The sequence below is a fragment of the Cheilinus undulatus genome, linkage group 13 (genome assembly GCF_018320785.1).
Source record: "Cheilinus undulatus linkage group 13, ASM1832078v1, whole genome shotgun sequence".
NCBI classification, from domain to species: Eukaryota; Metazoa; Chordata; class Actinopteri; order Labriformes; family Labridae; genus Cheilinus; species Cheilinus undulatus.
Window position 1 is genome coordinate 24051252 of NC_054877.1, and position 22200 is coordinate 24073451.

Below are 22200 nucleotides of genomic sequence, written 5' to 3' on the forward strand. Positions count from 1 at the left end.
CTACACTTCTACCAAGAATATGCACAATGGACACAGTCTCTAATATGGTATGCACTGTCAGAGCTGTGCAGTGTAATGAACTTCTCATGTGCTTAAAGAATGATGCAGGATGCATGGCGAGACAACTGACAGCCCCGTAATGTGTTTCCCAGCAGCCGCCCGGCGACGAGCTTTCTCGGTGTGTCGCTCGCCATAAACCCACTGGAAAATCGATGGCCGATAAAGAGTTGTGTTCAGGGGGAGCCCCCTCTGATTAATGCAGACTGTCAGGGGGCATCATTAATGTATTTCTCTTTTAAAGAAAGTGTATCAAACACTCATTGTTTTGGGGGTTTAGCCCAGGAAGTTCCAAGAATGGAGAGAAATAGCAATGAGTGGCTCCTTCCTGATTCTTCCAGGTTTATGGATGAAGGTGTTTACTTGTGCTAAGGTCACAGAAGTCAGGATGAGTACAAGAGGCAAGCATTTACTTAGGATTCCTTGAATTTGATTCTACTTAAGCAACTTAATGAACAGAAATGAAGTCAAACCTTTCCTGTATTTTTGCACATTTTAAGCATGATTGCAACTCTGTAAGGTATGATAAACTCAAATGTGCTCCAATGAGCACTGCAAAGAAGTGTGAACAATTCCCTCTATTTTTAATTATCACTTTTCACAAAATGTAATATCTATCTTAAATTGCTCTGTAATCCACTTACTATAATGAAAGATTTAATAACAGATTTTAATCAAATGTTTTTTGAGAATGAAAAAAAAAATTTTTTTCTCATTTTAAATTATATAATTTAAAGTGGATTAAATGACTCCTCTACTGGATTGTAATAGCAGTTAGAGGAGGATTGGGAAATTAATTGTTACCTTATTGTCACAGTTGCTGTAATATGCACTTAGGACATCACTGGGAGTAAAAAAGAACTAATTTGCTCACTTAAAAAGTGGCACTAATTTGCTCAATGACAACAAAACATTGACTACAATGTATATGTAGTGTTTGCGACACTGGTGCAATGCAGCCATTTAAATCCAATACAACATCTTCGACTTAAAATACATGTATGACAAACGTAAATGTTTAATACATGCACAGACAGCTTTTAACGGACACAATAGGATAAATCAGATCACGAAACTTGCAACTATCTTTACTTCATACATTTACACAAACACATTGATGCACGGTATATATTTACATATTTGCTGGCAACGTTTTTTAATGAATGATATATTTTAAAGAAAGCTGGATGAAGTATTTTAAGAGACACTAGCAAATGTAAAGGACAAGATTAGCTAAAAGCTAAGACAGCCTTCCCCAAACTTCAGTATGCTGCAGTACAAATTTAGACCCGTAATTTTCATGGGGCCCACCAAAAGAAACCTCATACAACCTTAATGAGGCCAAAAATATGCTTTTCTATTGATCATATTTTTTTTTTCATAACCAGATGAGAGCTTTGCTTTTAGAGACATTAACATTACTTGCAAAATGCTTGTGGAGTCACAAAGTAGAATTAGTGAGCCACTGCCATTTTTTAATGTGGCATCTAATTTATAAAGTCTGTTTAAGTTTTTTTATTGTAATATTTATTTCTATAAATGTACCATGTGGCCCAGCTAACTTTTCCAAGTAGCATAAATGTTTTCAAAGACACTGATAAATTCTAAAAATCATTTTTTGTTTGTTTTATCACCAGTTAGTCCAGTTAAACTTTGATACTGGTTGTATACATCATACATAAATGATAAAAGGTGACATAAGTGAAACTTCTGCATGTGTTTTATTACTTTTAGTCTGACATAGTAAGATGTTATCTGTATTTTATGACCATTTGAAATGCAAATTAATTTTTATTTTAAGATGTCAATGATTTTAGTTATTGTAAATTACCTCCACTTACAGCACCTCTGGTGCCCACACTTTGGGAAGCATTGAGCCAAGATATATCGCATTGTCCAGAGGGGGTGCCAAAGTCAACCCAAACAGAAAGTTTGTCCAAGGAGCTTTACAGAGAGGGATTGTTTTCCTTTATTTTTTGTTCTTTTTCCTAGTTTTTTGGCAGCCTGATTCCCTTAATCACCTTTGACTTAGTCAGACTGAATTCTTCAGCTTCAAATCATAATATAACATCACTGACTTATATTCAGACAGTTTGAAATTAGAAACTGTGGCGTTTTTGTGCTCTCACAACATGTTAACCTGCTCTGACTGCTGATGAAAAAGCTTGTCTGGTTATGTACACCCTCAGTCCAACTTAATCTAGAACCTTTTGTCCAGCACCTTTGTAAACGAAGGGTTAACATCCTCTGGAGTCCAGCTGAGGATTAGGAAATGGAGGTTTAACTGCCTGTGCTAATGGTGGGTGTTTATCTCAATACTTTGTTTTGTCACTCCCCAACTCGCTCTCATTTCCGAAAGCTGTCCCTGGAGCCTCTGCTGTTGTAATGGCTTAGCTTTCTGAGCGCCACAGTACGCAGGGAAAGGAATAACAAGATTCTCATTTGGGCTCCATACACACTGCCCACAGATACATGTATAATTGGCCCTGTTTTCATTCTGCTCTGTTGTTAAATGCACTAGCTATTAGTGTAGCCATATTGGCGCTGATTTCATGTGTTTGTTTATTGTTGGAAGGTGTGTCGTGCTCCCTGTTTTGTTCGTGCGTGTGCATGTGGAAGTGCGTAGAGGTGTGTACAGGAGCGTGTGTTTTTCTATGTGCGTGTCAGATAGATAAAGAGTGCGCTCTATCTCTCTCCCTCCCTGCTCTCTTCTTTCTGAGTTTGGTCGTGGTTCCCCTGGGGCCCCTGTCGCAGTAATGGCCTGCTCCTGATTGCTCTGATACAGGTTAGGAATATTGGCTTTAATGATGTGTAAAATGAGCAAGCAGTGCCTGTGACATTTACAGATGGCACCGCCTTGGCCTGTTCTTCCCAACTGCTCGTTAATTCACGGGAACGGCGAGCACTTCTTTAAGTGACTGCCTGATGCATGCATACGACACAAACACAACGCGTCCTACACACCAAAGCAATAGCTCACCTCTGCACCTCGTCATCATTTCAAGTGTTCACACAAATGGATAAAAAAGGGAATCCTTAGGGCTGAAGGCTGCTGTAAGTCCCTTCTGAGGGTTTGTCAAAGAATTCTCCAGAGGTCTATGAGAGGCTTACACAGAATAGATGCTGCTCGTTGTACAGACAGCACAGCTGGGCACCAGCATTAAACCCCTGAGGTGCTAATCTGGTCCACAGGTCCTCAGCGGTGCATCAGCTGCTCACGCACAGCAATAGAGGAATCACTGTCCTCAGGTCACCCTCTTCTCTGTCATGTTCCACTTTGATTTTTTAGGTCAAGCTAACACCTTTGAGACATATTAGGATGACGTGCGCTTCTTGAAAAGAGTGAAATTAGAAAACGTCATAATTTTGTCATATAGTGAAAGTGAAATTTCTTGGATCATTTGCTCTTAGTAATAACACGAAAACAGCAATGTAAAAAAAAAAAAATCTAACGTGGGTGAAAGTATAGCTTTTTAAAGCTACGTCAATTGGTTGATATATTACCAGCTAAATGTTGCTTAAGTATCACACTACAAATAAAGATATGGATTGCTTTTACTGATGCATAAAGTGTTTTTTTTTGTTGTATCAAGCCAAGATTGCATCAGCACCAAATTCGTAGTGTAGCATTAAAGTCAGGAGACAAACTTGAGGGTACTTAAGAAGGTTGAGATAGTATTAAAGGGCTGCCCCACAAATTTACTTTTTTTTTTTTTTTTTTTTTTGCTAAATCTTCTTTTTTTGAGGAATTACGTTATCTGTTTCTTTGTATTTTTAATTTAGTCATGTAAATAAGATTGAGACTTTAAAAGATAACTCAAAAGTAGGACTTGATGGGGCACAGATGGCCTAGTGGATAATGGCTTTTTCACTGCATGTCATTCCCCACTCTTTCATCCCTGTCTCTGACTCTATCCACTGTCTTTTCTCTCTAATAAAAGCATTAAAGCCACAAAATAGATCCTAAAAAGAAGTAGGGCTTGATCGTTTTTCTAATTCAAAAACCATAAAACCTACATGGAATGTCTTATTTTAGCCAGTAAAAGACAAAAGGTTAGACACCATTGGTGTCCATCTTTGGGATGATTAGTGTGATTAAAGCTTATCAAATTATGTTGTAAAATGTAAAAACTTGTAACTATATCTGTCTTTTGAAATTAAAGGTGCAGTGTTTTCTGTGCGATGAAGAGATCAGGACGGGGGAAGAAGGAATGCACTGCAAAAAAACAATCACATCTTAGCAAGTGTGTTTGTGTAATTTCTATTCAGAATATCTTATTTCACTTAATTTAAGCCAAATTCACCTGACAAATCCAGTAAAAATATCTAAGAGTAAGAAGGGATAAGTTGCTTATAATGAGTAAAAATAGCTGCCAGGGCAACAAACAAACTGTTCCTTATTTTTCTTTATATTAGACCCTTATTTTGATTTGAGAATCAAGCAATATTTTTCCAGTTTTATATTACTCATGCCTTGTTTTTACTCTTGATATAATGTAACAAGATGTATTTTCAAATTGTATGAAATTCAATATTTTGACCAAACAATACATAAACCTGCTTTCTTTATTTTTTTTTATCATTAACCTATCATTGTACTTTTTTGCTGGTGAAAACTATCATACATCTGATAAATAACATTTTAACTGAGCTGATCCAAAGACGTGTATGATCCATGTAAATGCCTGACAAAGATTTGTATCTCTGTCTGTTTCTTCCTCTTGGTACCAGTTTGGCCATTATGCTCTAATTTCCTTTTTATTATACCATGTTAATTAAGGAAAATCATATTTAGCTCATTCCTCACACTTCTCTCCTACGTTAGCTTTAAATTGTGTTCTTCTCTGTCCGCCCACCGGCAGAGCTGTGTTAATTTATTTCTAATTGGCGTGTACTTGTACTAGTTGATTGTGGGCTCGCAGATAGATTTGGTCAGGAGGTTAATGCTCATGTTAATGTGACAAGGTGATCGCTCCTCTGCTCTGCTGTGCACAGGCTGCAGCCATTGAGTAATAACAGACACACTAATGGCCCTTTTACAAGCTCATCATGGCAGGTGCCTGTTAGGTAGCAGCAGCACCTTTGACACATTGTTCCTGTTCAGATTTACTATCCCTGAAGAGACCACTTTGACCCCAAGCATCATGCTTACATGGAGCAGAATTACTGTGGCTCACAGACCTAGATTGCCACACTGTTGTTGGCATTAAAAAGTAATGTGAAGGCACTTTGGCTGCATGTGATGACAATACCTGGGTAACACATAAAGGTTCCTGCAGCACACAGCCCTCTCTCTGCCTCTTTAGTGGCTACAGTACGTCTCCTGTGTGCACTACTATGCATGGAGAATTAGATTTGTTTTCCCTTGTATGCTCATCAGTTTAAGAAAGCAGCCATCCGTTGCTTTTTTAATCTCCATAATGAAAGTGTTTTAATGCCTCCAATTTATTGCCTGGGCAGCCAACAGAATAATTAGCTTTGTTCAGGTTTTTTAAAAAGATGAAAACACAAGTAGAACAGCTTTCGAGACTAGGAACCACATATTATCAAATGCATTACTTATTGTACCTGAAGTTATATTGGGAAAGAAATATTGATTTCTGCTGCATGTTGTCCAATAAATCCATCTTTTCTGTTTTTCTTCCCCGTTTTTTCTTCTACACTTTTAGGTCCCTTTAAGCCTTAAAAGAGTTTTTTTAGGATTTATTTGCCACCAGTGCTTTTAAATGTCACATGTAGACTTTTTCTCTGAGTCTTAATAAAGAGGGTTTTAAGCCTTTATTGATTCTCTCTGACCTGTAGTCGATTCCACAAACTAAATCAGATAATTGAAGTTGGTGTCGAGCTAATTGGATTATTGCTTTCACCCTGAAGAGATGATCCTCCACCGCAGCTTAGGGAGCGCTACATTAGAGGCGTCCGTCAGAAATCTGTCATTTAATAGACAGTGCTGTGTCTCACAAAGACAGAGATTTAATGTAGAAATAAAGTGTAGAAATATCTTTGACTAGATGATATTTTTGAGGGTTGTATTAGCATCAGATTGCCATCATTTCATAACCCATACCGAGTTAATTCAATTTAAAGTATCTCCTCATGCATCAAAAGTCAGACATTAGAATTATAAACATATTTTGGACATTAAACATTTTGATCTTTTAATGTTTCTTCTATTATAAATTAATGACAAAGCTATGCAGGAAAAAAACATTTCCCTTGTGTCTACTTGCCTCCAGTCCTCCAAACATGGTTTATGCAAATGAGCTGACTATTTGCATAGACATAATTAGGTAATTACAAATCATTTGGCTATGAGCTCAAGCATGTGCACAGACCAGAGATGTTACATTGTACAGTACACTCTTAATGGATTGCTTCTGAGCAGCAGAGGCATTACAGCATGTGTTGGAACATATGTTGTGTCAGACCTCTTGTTTGAGAACGACAGGTGACATTTTCATAAATCTTAGTTAAACACAAAGAGGCGGGAAAAGCATCACTGGTTCACAACAAAGAAGTCATTTAAAAGTGATAATCAGTTTCTCATATAAATGTCTTCTTAGCATGAAGGTTGCCCTCATTCAGTATAAAAGATCAAAAAGATGCAATGGAAAAATGCGAACTAGATACTTGAGTTCAGTCAGGAAAGAAATAATACTAGTTTAACAATAGTTTATTCTACAATTTTAATGAATGAGAAATATGCAACGTCTTTGGAGGATAGATTCCTTTGTGATGACTTGAAGGGGCTGAGGCAAAGGGCAGGAACAGGATATCCTTCTATGGAGTTTAGACACTGGTGGTTGTGCTAATGAGGGATGCTGGATCAGATGAGTAGTAGAAGGTGGACCAGGAAACCAATGAGTTGGCTTGGAGGAGGAGACTGAGGTATGCTGGATAAGATGAGCAGAAGACCTATGAAGGATCTGGACTAGATGCTGATGAGCTGAATGGAGGTGGCTGGGGTGGAGCAGGGTTGCAGCATCCACAGTGAAACAGTTGGCTGGTTTCTCTTAGATGGATATGAGCTAACATTTCAAAACCAAGCAGCAACTTCTGTCATTGACAATTGAAGCCAAAGCTTAAGTGCAAAAAACTGCTGTTCCTCAAGTGCATCAAAACTGGTTTAGGGACTTTTCTGATACAACTTCTGTACCTGTTTGTCAGGAGGTTTACCCATCTCATCTCCTCCTCTTTGTCTGTTTCTCTATTGACCTTAAGTTGTTTTGAGACAGTGTTTTCAATACATCAACCTCCCCAGATTGGCCTCAAAAGAGCTCCTTTGGTAAACTAATTGTAGGCGTCACTCAGACCCTACCCTAATGTTTTCTTCAGTCTGTGCTAAGAGCTAATATGCACTCTCCACTCTTTTCCCATTTTTGAATACATAAAACATCAAAAGATTAACACAAGAAATTTATATTTAAGAACCATGTTATGGAGTCGAAGGATCCTGTCCGTATTTTAATAAGCTAATCATGTCAACAAAATGTTGTAATTCTACTGTTATGTTCAGCTTCTATCGCCTAAAATCTTCAAACAAGATGTATGAGGAATAAACACTTATCACAGCTTAGCCTGATTTTTAAACAACACTTTGATCTGACATGATGCTAACATATCAAAAAAGTGAACAGATTATGTAGCCAATGATGAATAAGCTATAAAGAGGACTTTTGCAGGTTGTGTATGCATAATATCCCTTTTTTCCCCAACTGATTTAAGGTTGGTTTCACATTAGAGATCTTAGCCTGATTCTGAGTACACTTGACACTTAAAGCTGACTTCATCTGATCCATGTAAACACAAGTGTACTCAACATCTGCTACGTGACCACACAGTGAAAACTGGATTGTTGATATCTTTGTGTTAAACATTTCTGAGTTGATTTTAACTCTGAAAGTGTAATTTTAAGTCCATTCTGAGTTAAATGGCCTTGAGTGTTGGAGATATTTGACAGTGTTGATCCATTAAGTGTTAGTCCTCTGTGAAGAGTCGATATTGATCTAAGCTCTGCCCGCTGCCATAAAACAGGGGGGTGGACCTTTCCGATCATGCTCTCGAACAGAGTGTGTGTTTTGGACGTTGTTAGATGTATTTATGTGTTTGGACATTTCCTGGTGTACAGTCATCACTTCTGGGATTCTTTGGCTCGTGTTTCTGGTGGATTATTGTTGTTTTTGGTGTTAGACACTTTTACACAATAAGTGAAATTGTCCACGGAGTTAGTCACTTCCCGCCTGTGGCAAGGGGGTGATCTATAATAAAGGGTGGTGTGCTGATTTTCAGACACCTGACTTTGCCATAGGAGTTGAAAACAAGAAGGCAGCCCTAAGTATGAAACGTGCATTGCAGTGTGTCAATGATTAGAATTGTGAATTCTTTAAATTTACTCCCAACGTGAAAGGAAATAACACAATGTTGAGTTAAAAGTACACATAAAAGTTTAAAAAAGCAATAACAGTGTGATCTTTAAAAATTAACACTACAAGAAAATTAAAATTTTCACACTTTCCAAACTGTAAATTTAACACTGTGGGAGTTGAATTGACACTGATGATTTTGCTAAGCTCATACTTAAAGAGGTGTTTTTGGACACAACTCGTGCACTTGACAATGGTTCGCTGGGGAAAAAAGAAACAGTGTATCTGCATAGCAAGGACTGGGAGCATTGTTGGCATCTGTTTTCAATTATCAAAACATCCATGGTAGTGGAGTAGACTCCACTGTCTTCATGGAGCATAAACTAATGCCATCTATGTGATGATGGAAGTATTTCCATGCTTGCTGCTTCTTCTTTCTTCTCAGAAGATTTGCAAACCAACTACATGCACACTGCTTCCCACTGTATTCTGTGCACGTATACAAGTGTGCTTTAGCCCAAAACTATGTTATTAATGAGGGGGCAGACCAGAGGGGGGCAGGGAAGGGGGGAGCAATTGTGGTCAGGCACTGTACAAAGCAATATCATGCCTATTGTGACCCTTTCAGTGACTTAGAGTTCTTTCTAGTGTATACAGCCCAAAGAGTTCTGTTAAATCTGTGACATTTGAACAACAATGGCAGTCTTATATCATTTTCAGGTACAAGATTGTGTACGTAAAATTTCTGAGGTTAACATTAACTCCAAAGGTGCATCTTAGCATAAACATTCAGTCACAGTGCTAGGAATTCTGTGAAGAAAAAAAAGTCAACACTATGAATTTTTGGTTTTAAATCACACATTCTGAGAAATGTGGGATTTTATCCATCAATTCTGGCAGAGTATTTTGTTCACATTTTGAATGTGCTGTCACTCTGATTGCTTTCTTCACTCTGGCTACAGAAACTGATGCTCTTAGGCTGTGTAGTAAAAAGAACACAAGACATAATTTCTCAGAAAAGATGTTGAAATCATTATAACTTAACTGCCTTTAGTCAGCTCCCCTCTTTTGAGTTCATGCTTCATGATAAATGACACAACTCTAGGGTAACTGCAGAAATTAAACGGCTGGTACATCAAATTACGTTGAATGTTGAAAGACAAAAATATTGATTTTAAAGTGGGATGTTGTGTATTGCTGCTAATTCAGGTTTTAAGATAGTTTGATAACGGGAAATTCAGGTGTCAAAAGAAACACAGGAGGTGCATAAACCTTTTTCTATTATTATTTTGTGAAAAAAATCCCATCATGCATTAACACACCATTAGACCAATCACAGAGATGTGCTACTGGTTATAACCTGTCATTTATATGTGTTTTGCAGAGCAAGAAGACTCCTTTGAGTTCATCATTGTGTCGCTGACAGGTCAGACGTGGAACTTTGAAGCATCCACGTATGAGGAGAGGGAGCTGTGGGTCCAAGCCATAGAGAGTCAGATCTTTGCCAGCCTGCAGTCCTGTGAGAGCATCAAGAACAAGGTACAGCCAGCTCTAAAAAAATATCAGAACAACTGAGTAGCCCCGACGGTCATGATCTAACTACAATATCATCATCATCCCACAATTCTGCAGCCTCAATTACATTATATTCATCTCCTTCTCTTCCTTTCTTTCTAACCTGTGTTTTGCCCCCCTGCCCCCCCCCCCCCCCCACTTGAAGCTGTCACATGTTGGAGGCTGTCAGACAGGTGCACCGCAGTGTGGGGGATCTCTTATTAGAACTGACAGACATCAGAGATAGAACACGGCTTGTGTCAGCATACTGTGGAGACACAGCCTCATTTTCATATTCATATTTTCCCTGCCTCAGTCTTCCCCTAGTACTGTGGAAAACCACTTCCCACTCCCTACATACCTCCCTCCTGCTGGTTAGGGGTCAGTGATTTGAGTCCATCTGTAATTGTTTACCTCCTCTAACTATTACGATTATTTATTTCTGATGACGTGTTCTCTTTCGCGTTTCTTACAGTCTCGGTTAGGAAGCCAAAGTGATGCCATGGCCATTCAGTCCATACGAAACGTGAGGGGAAACAGCTTCTGTGTGGACTGTGATGCTCCCAGTGAGTAAAATTTTTCACCTCAATAGCTTCTCTCAGATAAATGCTTTGTATTAAAAGAAGAGTTCTGTCTTAAGGCATTTACAGTATATGACTCCAAGTGGTTGGATTGAAAGTCCAGCGTTGTGGATGTAAAGTCAGTAGGAATGAAAGCATTTCTTTCAATCAGGCTTGGTTATGTTGCAACATTTTAAAGACCCTGTAAAGTGAAATCCAAAGTTTTTGTCTTAAAACACTAGACGTGTTGGAATATGCTGGCTGTAAACATGTGAAAACACTGAGATCTATATATGACTGAATTCTTGATTTGGACTGTTAGAAAGTTTTTCACCTGTTTCTGGGCTTGGTTTCATGTGGGCGGGGCCAATGTGTGGGCTCATGATGTCAAGAGCCTACATTGGGAATGACCCCGCCCCTCTAACACAACAATATAAAATCACAGAGCAGCTCATCTCTGTTGTTAGCTGATGTCACTGCCTTTATTGAAAGTTAACAGTCAGTTAAATGCTGTTTTTTGTTCATTGTGAGGTAAATTTGCCAAATCTATCAGCCACAGTGGTCCACGGATCATTTAAAGCAGTGATACTCAACCTGCATCTCTTTAAGTTTAAGTCTCATTAAGTTCATTTATAGAGGTGTACTGTCTTGTGTACAAAGTGAAGCTTCTAATGCCCTCGTGTTAACACATTTCTTCAGTCACTTCCTGCCAGTGCTCTCCCGTACTTGTATTTGATGATGATTTTTGAGATGCGCATTATCATAAATGAGCCAAACACACACGTATCACATTTTTAAATAATGTAAAATTGAGTAAAACCTGTCCAAGGGGTGGTTTATTTGATCTTAAATGTACTAATGATAAATACTGTCAAAGGGGCAGAAACAGAAACAGAAAAATGAGAGCAACAAACTGGCAGGGCAGAAAGATTTGTGAGGGGGAGCTGCAGGTGTGAGGCAGGGCCGTTTTTAGCCATTTGGAGGCCCAGGGCAAAGACTAATATGGGGACCCTCCCTCCTTTAGCTAAAAGCAATAATAATGAAAGGGAAAAAAATAGAAAGCAGCCCTTTTAAGTTAACAGAGTCACAGAACTACAGCAAATGTCCAAAATATGAAATATAAATACCCAAACATACACCCATAATACATCAGCTCTTTGAAAAGCTTCTCATAGCTCTAAGACAGCATATTCTGATATTTTAAAAAGACTTCAGTCTAGATGGAACTTAAGTAAATAAAAACATGCTTATTATTGGTAAAATATCCTTTCTTCTGACACTATACAGACATTTTTTATGTCTGTATAGTGTACCACTGATTTAAAGTATCATAGGCAGCTGCATTTTGATCAAAAGGTCAACGCGTGGTTAAAGGGCAGGCTAATGGCTTGCGTGTTTTTTTTTCCCATTCAGATTGTGACATTTTTTAAATTTGAGAGGATTGTAGTTCCCCTGAGTGGGCGTGGCTTCATCTCATTCAACAGACACATCCAATCCTCCTCATTTTTCATGATTTTGAAGATTAATTTCATAAAGTTAGAGATGTTTAATTTGACTAAGATTTGATTGATTTGATAGAGAGAGAGAGAGAGAGAGAGAGAGAGAGAGAGAGAGAGATTCATAGTGGAGAATTATCACTCACAGCATATAATCTTGAGCCTGATCAGAGTTCCAAGCACTTCTGATAAATAAAACCTCGACTTTTTTAACTCGTATGAGCCCCTACAGTCATTCCTCTGCGTGTCCATGTACTATCTGAACCCCCCTGGAATTATTTTATGACTCAGGAATTGTGCATCTCTCTGCGTTTGGATGCCATTTAGTGCTTCACCAAACAAGCTCTCATGTCACAGGATAGCCTGTGTCCAGAGCAGGATTAAATGTTCAGTTAAAAGATTTTTTTAATGGTGACACGAGCAATTTTAACCATCTGATGAGAGCTGGAAGTGAAAACGCCACAGGATTAATAAAAGATGTTCCGTCCAAACGTCAGCGCTCCAGATCACAATTTCACTTCCTGATAACATGAAACAGAATTAGAGGTAAATTAATCCAGTGGATGATAGTTTGGCATTATAATTTCATAATGAGAGGTTAAATCAGCTATGTGATTAACCCTGACACACACTTGTCCGCGTAATTGGCATTCTCCTTTACGCACGGAGGATGAAAGGTGTTTGTTGTCCTGTGAGCTGCTGTTTGTGACTCAATCAAGGGAAGAAGTTTTATTCCATGAACCAAAAAAAAAAAACTCTCACACTGGTTAAAGCCTGACTTTGCTAGACACTGGTCAGAAATGTTGGCTGGATTGTGATCCATTAGAATGAGATTGTAGAGCTGCGGGAATTTAAATTCTTCAGCTCTTATAAAATCTTTGTGACTTATTGAAATACAATGAGGCAAACTATATATTTCTCTCTCTCTCTTGAAAAATCCTGCTGTCTCCAGTGTGCAGCTGCTACCTCTGCTCTGGGGCGGGTCCTTTTGTTGTTACTTCACGCTACGTCACATTCCCGCGCTTGTGCGGATGTGTGCCGCGCCGAAGCATGGAACGATTGCACTAACACTGGCCAAACGTACCAGACTTTAGGCTGAAACGGGCCCAGGCACGGTACGGATGGCCTAGTGTGAGTGCGCCCTAAGATGTGATTTAGAGCATTAAGATAATTGTGCTAACACCACACACTTGGAGATTATTTAAACAAATAATTGTTTGTGACAAGTCTCCACCCAGGATATGCCCCCACACTCATCAGGGAGGCAAATCTGTCCTCAGATCTGGCTTAAAATTGTGTAGTGTGTGACCAGCCTTAGTCATGTAATTTAATTTTTTTGTTGGAGTCAATAAAGGAGGGACAGCAGTGAAGCAATTTGGTTGGTTTACTGTTCGTAACAGTGGCCATTAAGCTGCCTCAACATGTAAAATTTTGCCGTGGTGTTACTCGAGTGGTTATGAAAAATTTTTTAGAAACATAAGAGCAATGCAGAAGAATAGAGAGATACACTTGACTTGTAACTTTTTACAATAATACTTTTACCCCATGCTGTGGCTCGCAGACCCAGTCCCCAGTTTGAGAACCACTGCTCTATAACATATAGCGCCACTATCAAACAACCTTTACCTTTGTTTAACTGTCAGATATAAATAATACTGTTTTTCTATATATTTTTCTAATAATATGAGATACTCTAATCTCTTTTAGAGTTTTATTTTTATAAAATTTGTTATCATCATATTTCATACAGATCCGGACTGGGCCAGTCTGAACCTGGGTGCCTTGATGTGCATCGAGTGCTCTGGGATCCACAGAAACTTGGGCACCCACTTATCTCGTGTGCGCTCCCTGGACCTGGACGACTGGCCGGTGGAGCTGAGCATGGTGATGACGGCCATCGGTAACTCCATGGCCAACAGCGTTTGGGAAGGTGCTTTGGAGAACTACAACAAGCCAGGAAGCGACAGCACCAGGTAAGATTCTCTCTACAAATAAAGGTGCTGCTTAATGAAGCGAGCAGAGATTATAAAATGAGAAGAGGATGCGGTTTTCTCTCCATTTGCTGCTGGTTGTTAGATACATACATTTCAGAGCGGGCGCCTCCCTGTAGAAAATGCTCCAAAAGAAACACCGGGGGTCCATAAATGCCAGACTGCAGAGCCAGAACACAGTATTTTATGTCTAAGCCTACCCTGCACACACCAATCATAATTTTTCTGTGTTTTTTTAAAGTCTGTACCTCTTAGCATTTTATCCCTCTGTTTCCTCATTTGCATTATAATGCCCACTCTTACAGCAAAGTGTTTGTCTTACACATCTATACCTCTCTTGAAATTTTACTAGGCTTCTGTGTGACATAAATTAGCACTTACCTGATAAATGCCCTGCAAATCTTTTAGGTTTATCACCTAACATGTAAATGCTAATCAGTAGTTTCTTTTAGGACCTCAAAAGTATATTTCTGTAAAATCTATTGCTTACATTACACTTTGCTACTTACCCTGGACTGCCCCGCCCACACATACCCCAACAACTATCTGCTCCTTTTCCTCTGAGGTTCCCAGATCTAGTAGGAGGATTGTTTATCTCTCTGTGACAGGTGAGACCTAGCGTCCCAGTCTGACTAATGACCTGCTGTGTGGCTGTGCAGGTAATTAAGCACACCATTATGGCTAAACCCCACCCCAAGAGCAAGGCCCTAGGGCCCCAAGCTGCCGTGTCACATATCCATCACACAGGGCCAGGTCATCACTCTGTCTGTCACAGCAAAGACTGTCTGAGGGCTCTCGCTGGTGGCATTAGACTGTTTATACATCACAGCTTTGTAACTTTGTTAAAAAGTGACACAAACAGAGAAACAATGATGGTTACTTTGTCCAACTACTGCTGCAACATCCACCATAGTTTAACAGATATGATGTCAATTTGATTTGGCTTTCTTAAACCTGATGCAGTTCTATTGTTGACATATTTACATATATGACATATTACACATTATTGATTAAGGAGGAGTATCGAAATCCAGTACTGACATGGTACTGGTACCAACACATCCGATACCTACCAGACTGAATAACAACACAGATTTTGATTCTTCATTTCAATACACCTGCTACTCCAAATGAAAGGCAGGAAACATTTAATGGAATTTGTACAATTTATGTGCATTCACTTTATTTCAGCTGAGCATGAATGTTTTTAAACTGCTTTGCTGTCTAGAGTAATTTCTCTGTTCTGCTTGCATTTTCCTACCAAGAAAATAATCACACTGGCTGATACATTTACTTTGTCTCTGATGCAACGCCAGTAAATTAATTTTTCTTGAGCCTTTTACACAAAAAGTTAAACCAGTTTCCTTTTTTAACCCTTGTTCTACTGGCATCTTTTAAGGATATTTGTGCAAGTCAGGATACCTAGACAGCTTTTATTTTCCCGTGACTTTCAACACATAAAAAACCATACTCAACCCTATTATTGATACACACACACACACACACATTTGCACACAATATTTTCTTTATAAATCACAATCCACTTAAAAATGTGTGGTATAGTATATATTAGCCTCGAGCTTCTCCTTTTACCCACCCACATTCAACCATAAATGGTCAATACAAGCACTTTTTTTCTTTATTTTAAGATTTATTTTGGGGCTTCTTCGCCTTTATTAGGGAGAGATAGGACAGTGGATAAAGTTAGAAACAGGGATGACAGAGTCGGGAATGACGTGCAGGGAATGAGCCACAGGCCGGACTTATTACCTCGGCCAGTTATATACATGGGGCACGACCTACAAGGCTCTCTAGGCTGTCTCTGCCCCACAAAGCACTTCTTAAATAAAAATGCATAAGAAGGAAGCGGCAGATTTACGGTTTTAAGCGTTGAATTACAGCAATAACCAGATTAATGATCCTGAGTGTTGTCCTCAAGCATTTCCTGTATAGATGACATCTTCATCTATAGATGTGTTATTCATAAACCATGAAGTTTTCACAAGTAATAATCGCAGTTGATAATAGGCATTTCAAGAACAAACAGTAAAGAAAGCACAATTGTCAATAACATTTTTAAGAAGAAAAAGAAATATTAGTCATTGTTGTAAATAAACATAACATATACAAGACAAGATCAGAAAGGGAATAAAATGACCACTATGTCCTCATGCTACCAAAAACTACCAAATCAGACTCCCTCTCAGTTAGGATGACTTGGGTAAAGAGATTGTGGAGGAGCACTGTGTGACAGCACAGACTCATAGCTCTTCAGTGTGTGACATGACCTCTTTTAGATTTAAGATAAAACACGGGTTGCTTTGGTCTAGAGAAAAGCTCTGTTATATTTCCAGTTATGTGAAAGCTGTGGATCAGCACCAGCGTCATTGTTGAATACATTCTGGATTTGCCCAATGATAATGATGTATTTTAACAACATTTGTCAGGCTTTGACCAGAATTTTACTTGAACCTATTTTCTCAGGCCCCTAGATGGCAGTTTTGAAAATTATTGACTCCAAAATAGCAAAAAAAAATAGCTTAGAAAGTAATCTGGTCCATTTGCCATCCTACGCAAAGACTGGTTCCTCAAAGTTGTGTCAACGAGTCACATATTTACTTAGAGTTAAAAGTGTTCCAGTCCTAATATCAGCCTTAAAATGACACAATGGTAGAGGTGTAGGTTTTCAGGATAGATTTTTTTTTTTTGCTCTGAAGCTGCTTCTGTTTTTTATCACTTCTGATGTTGTTATGCAAAAACATGTAAGTTTGGTTATTCTCATGAGAACGGAAACCCTAACACAGAATGATAAGAAGTACAACGAGAAGAAAGCCCTCAGAGTTGCACACTGCCCTGATGCAGTTTAAGAATGAGGATTTGTATTTCTTTACGGTGTGTATACCACCTTTTAAACTTAATTAATGTTCAGCTGTAAAGGGAAATGTTCTTTTGTAAGATAAGACACTGCAACATCTGAACTGACTGTTTGATTGAAGGAAAATGATAATGCACAGTTAAGCAAAAGTATGAAATGACTTAAATGTATTATTTTATAAAATGTAGCCTTTTTAAAGTAAGAATTAATTGTTTTTAGTGCAGGCTGAGGAAATGACCATATCTGAAGTTATTATCCAACTCTCCAAGGATGGTATTGGCAAAATCTTAGAGAAATAACTACAGTTTAACATGTAAAGCAGTTTATGTATACAAATGACTACATATATGCGAGGAGTAATTCTCAAGTTTTTCACATTTTTTTGGTTGTTTTCCTCATTCTTCTTGTTGTCTCATGCCTTCTCCACCTGAATCTATCCTGCGCTCTCCGGCCAGTTCAGACCTGAATGATGGCCTACAGTTATTTATTGAATGGTATCCGTGCTAAAGTGCTCCACTGTGGACTTGATGAAAGATTATTGATGTTGATTCCTCTCTCTACCACTGTCAGTCCCACGTCGCCTCAGGCAGGAAGGTTCTTCATTGTCTAAAAATCCGATCTTTTCCCGCAGCAGCACCTCCATTAGTTTTCACTGTCAAACCATAAATCTCATTTGCAGCATAACTAATCTCCAGACAAAAAAACAGCAGTTGTAAGTATCATATATGGCCACTGGTTATTGAGATGCTGATTATTTGTTGCTGATAGAACAATGTACCCTTGTGGGGTAAACGTTGCTATCAGATTATTTTACTTCAGATGAATTATGTCCTCTTTAATGGGATGTGTATCTTTGATTGATCTCCTTTTAAGCTATAACTCCTGGCTCGACTCTCTGTCTGTGTATTCTCCTCTTAACATGAGCAGAGCCCATATAAGAGGACTTTTTTTAATTATGTCACATCTGTGACATGCAGCAGCTTTATGATGGCACCCAGGCAGGCAGTGTGTGGCTCCGGAGTCCCACTAAACATTAGTGACACCTAATCTAAACGATTCAGTAACTACCTGAATATCAACTCACTGTCTGATTGAATGTCTCCTGCAAGACTAGTTTTACCCCTTTTGCATTTTTGAGATTTAACTTAAAGGCATTCATCCACAAGATTGGTTTAGCTTATGATATTCTGGAGTGAAAGAATACAATATATGGATTTGTTGCACACGGTGCCACGCAGAAATGCTAAAAATTATCTGTTCATATCAGACTGATTACAGGCAACATAATGGGAAACAGGTTTTTATCCATGCATATATGCATGTATAATACATGGATATGTATCTCAACTGATAGTTGAAAAATGCATGCTACTATGACACATTTTATAAAGTTAAGATGTAACTAATGGTTATAAATGATTTGATACTTTTCTTTAAAAGAGTTCAGAGACATTAATTGGAGCAAATTAAGGATTTGGAAGTGGTTTGAAAGTTATTTTGGGTTGTCAAAAATGTTGATACTTATTTTCAAGTCGTCATGGTTTTAAAATAATGCAGTCCGTTTTTTAATGATTGGTAGTAATGGAAACTATTGAGGGTTTTTTTTCTAAGTAGAGATCTTCTGTTGTACTGTATTTCTAACTTATAACTGCTTTTAGCAAGGGAGAGGTTTCGAGTGGTCAGTTCATATGTTCAAGTCTGCAAACTCTCACACACTGACACTTCTTAAGTCCTTTTGGTGTCCCTTAAAGATGCAGAAGTTGTGTAGATGCCAACAGCAAGAAAGAGGATGTGACAGCAACTATATTGTGCAAATACATTGGCAACACTTCATTTCAAAGAACACAGGATTTCCAAGCAACACAGACTTAAATAACAGACAAATCTAACACTGACAGGTAGGACTTCACAATTAGTAATGGGCAACAATGACAGCAATAAATTATTATCTATGAATAGATCCAATGAAATGTCTTATCTTATCTTTAGATTGTACATTTAGCTTGGTACATTTACTATAACTTAACATAATCCATAAAGGGTTTCACCATGTTCTATGATTCATCAGAGGAGTCATGAAATGTTAGAGTTTTTTAGCTGCTACATCAAATCTCTCAGCCAATAAGTCCAGCTAAGAGTAATGTACTTATGCAATTTAGATGGTGTTCAGGAGTTTCCATGCAGTTTTTAGTCATCCAGAAGCTTCAAGTCCTTCACATCCAATAATCATTTGATGTGTAGGATATCTTTTTGTTGCTTTGGCACCAAAAAGGCAACAATACTCATACTGCAAATTCAGTATGGGTTGTGTTTATGAAAGGGAATGATTATATTTTATGTCATTTTAATTTTGATTAAGTAAAACATAGAAAGAAATGAGGAAAGTAGGATTTTTTTCTTGATTAAAGTAACTTGAACAGTTGCATAGCGCATAGAGCACATCTCTGCTGCAAAAAAGTGTCATAAAATGGTATTTTGAGACATTTCAGGTTTAATAAATATCGTACCTTCTCAATTTGAAAATTGCAGTAGGCCACATTGAGATTTGATCTAAATTTTGATAGTCTATCAAAACTTCAAATTTTGATATTGTGGCAACCCTAGCTGAGCATCTACTTTGCATCGGTATAGTAATGAATATTAATATTTCATTTGTAGTGACTTTAGTGAACAAAAAAGCTGCCAAGAGGTCGAAGCCTGGCCTTGTCCCCAAAACACATTTGTAGCTTTTTGTTTACAAAAAAGATAATCATTTGGTGATTATTCGTACAAACTCATATTGAAGCACCTACAATGATCAAACACAATAGTGGTCTAGAGTAAATACAATGACCCAGCTCACTTTCTCTGTCCCAGTGATTACAATCAATAATCAAGTGGTCACCACCCATGAGACCTGCTCCCTCACCAATAAACAAAAGCACACAATAAATGATACTGTACAAAAACCGTCAACATCAAAACTCTAAGTAATTATACAGTTTCATCTTAGAAATAATCTCTGTCACTTCACTCCTAGCTGCTGTTGGGTGTATAAATGCAGACAAATCTGTAGCCATTTTCCAAGGTCTGAAAAAGACAAATATTACACCAACAACCTCAGTTTTTTCACAACTTAGCAACCAAAAACTGTTTTTTTATTGAAGACTAACAACTGATATGGAGAGTTGAAAACAGAAATTACTAGGTCCTTAATAAAGCCATCAGTAACAGTCTTATAAAGGATAATTAGTTCAAAAGCAGCAGAAAATATATTAAAAGCAGCTTTTAGACCTAGTTGTACGACAGTTAGACATGTCATAATAAATTAGTCCAAGCCGTACACTGTGGCTGATCTCTGCAGTCAGCATGTTAGAGGGCAGTTGTTCTTTTAATTAGCACCTGGGAGTCGTCGTGTTTTGCACGTCCACTCTAATTGCTTGGCATGTCCGTGATAGAAAACACCACAGACTATTTTGACGGATTATGTGGGGGAGGTCCAACAGCTAACTTTACCCTTATCTTTTACTGGCATCCACACAAACACACTCATGCACACACTCCAGTTCTCATTTGGGGGAGATGTCCTGGAGCGTGGACGGATGTGGACGGCTATCCCTCACTGACGCGGGCCTCTCACTGTCACCCTCTGTAGGCTCCGCGCCGCCCTCGGCCACAGGCAGGTAATAGCTCTGATGAGAGCCCTCCACTTTGTTTCAGAAATAATTTGCCACTCCTGCCGCCTGCAGGGGCTGCGTGGTAATAAAAATGAATCACACCGCTAACCTCTCCAAACCTGGCCCCTGCTGCCTCTTTTAACCCCTTATGCTCCAGCTCTGGTACTTGGCTTGGTCTCGTGAGTTGTTTTGTTACATTTGCAACATCATTGCTGCGACCATTAGATTCCAGTTGTTCAAAGTGGCTCCTGCCCTCGATGGTAGTCTCACAGCGTAAAGCTTTAGGGCTACTCACAGGTTAGGAGGGCTGAAACGCCAACTCTCAAAAGAGCTTTTAGAATAGCTGGCCTTGCCAGGAGCCCTTGTGGAGGAAGAGTAATTAATTAAGACAAATGAATGACTGGGTCTTCCCATGTCCTGCCCCTCTCTCTCCTTCTCTCCCTCTCTCTCATTCTAAATGAAACCCACAGGTCAGTAATTAGCCCTGTGTGGGAGAAGTGGTACCACAGTTGCTAATTGCCCACATGCTACCAGGTTTCAGCGCCAGGTAGATGAGGGACTGATTGGTTATTGCTCAGTCCACTTAACAGAGCAGTTCAGTTTCAACACTGTTAACACAAAATCATAACCCAGAGTTTTTGTCTTTAAAAGTAAAAGGGTCCAAAACAGTCTTTTTATGTGCCTAAGATTTCATACAAATGTAGAAGGCTGCATGCATAAGCAGGGCATGTGTTGTCGTCCCCTCAGCTTTGTCTGTGAGGCAAGGGGTTCAGCAGGGGTTAACAGCATGAGAATTTAAGGGTGTTAGTCTTGCTGGCACAAAAACACAGCCACTCCATCACTAGGAGTCTGACAACCTCATTAATGTCACAATATATTCAACTCATCCCTCTGCCTGCCTACGGCACCCAGATGCTCTCCTATTGGCCCCTCTTTAGAGCTCCACACAACAACCTTTTCAGTTCTGGTCATCTGTTCGGACCATGCTCTTAAAGCCTTAAAAAGTGGCATCTTTTCTTCTTGTAAAAATGTTTGTCTTCATTCTTTTGCAGCTGTTATTCTCAGAGCGGAGCATACCATGTCTACACTGTACCCGCTGAACCAGAGGGGGCATTATTTAGCACTTTTTGCGGCAGCGTTTACTGTGTTCCTCCTTCATTTCTGGCCCTTAGCAACCTTTGATGCTCTGGGGCCCAGCTCTCTCTCCCTGTTGTGTTCGCTTTTTTCATCTCTGCCGTTTCCCCTCGGAGCACCCCTCTTCTTTCTTTCTGCCACTGTCCCTCTTCCTCGCTCTCTGTCTCTTCCCTCCCCTCGGTTTGTGGAAGTGAAGCTGCTGGCTGCATGGGAATCGCTCCCATACAAGCCGCCCACCCCCACTGTGAGGTCTGTTCAGGCTGTACCCCCACATCCAAACCCTCCCAACGCCATTTCTCCCCTTCACTGCGTCTATTTGATGTGTCCGCGGTGAATTTGGATCCTCAAGGAAGAGAAGGAGGAGCCGGAGAAGCTTTGATTGTTTAGGAGGACTCCGTCTGAAAGATGGGCAAGTGGTGGGACGGACATCCTCCTCTTCCTGTGGACCGATGCACCTTTATTGCATGCAGTCAGATTGGTCATTCTGGAGCTCCACCATTGCTGGCTCCGCCCC

General features: G+C 39.1%; 1 protein-coding gene across 2 annotated transcripts in view; it reads left to right on the forward strand.

Moving 5' to 3' along the window:
• Positions 1–22200, forward strand: part of agap3 (ArfGAP with GTPase domain, ankyrin repeat and PH domain 3) — a 172599-nt gene that overhangs the window by 139035 nt on the left and 11364 nt on the right. For both annotated transcript variants that reach the window (XM_041802299.1, XM_041802298.1), the window contains exons 14-16: positions 9805–9959; positions 10450–10540; positions 13781–14003. In XM_041802299.1, coding sequence (XP_041658233.1) covers positions 9805–9959; positions 10450–10540; positions 13781–14003 — 469 coding nt within the window. The remainder of the gene's footprint in view (positions 1–9804; positions 9960–10449; positions 10541–13780; positions 14004–22200) is intronic.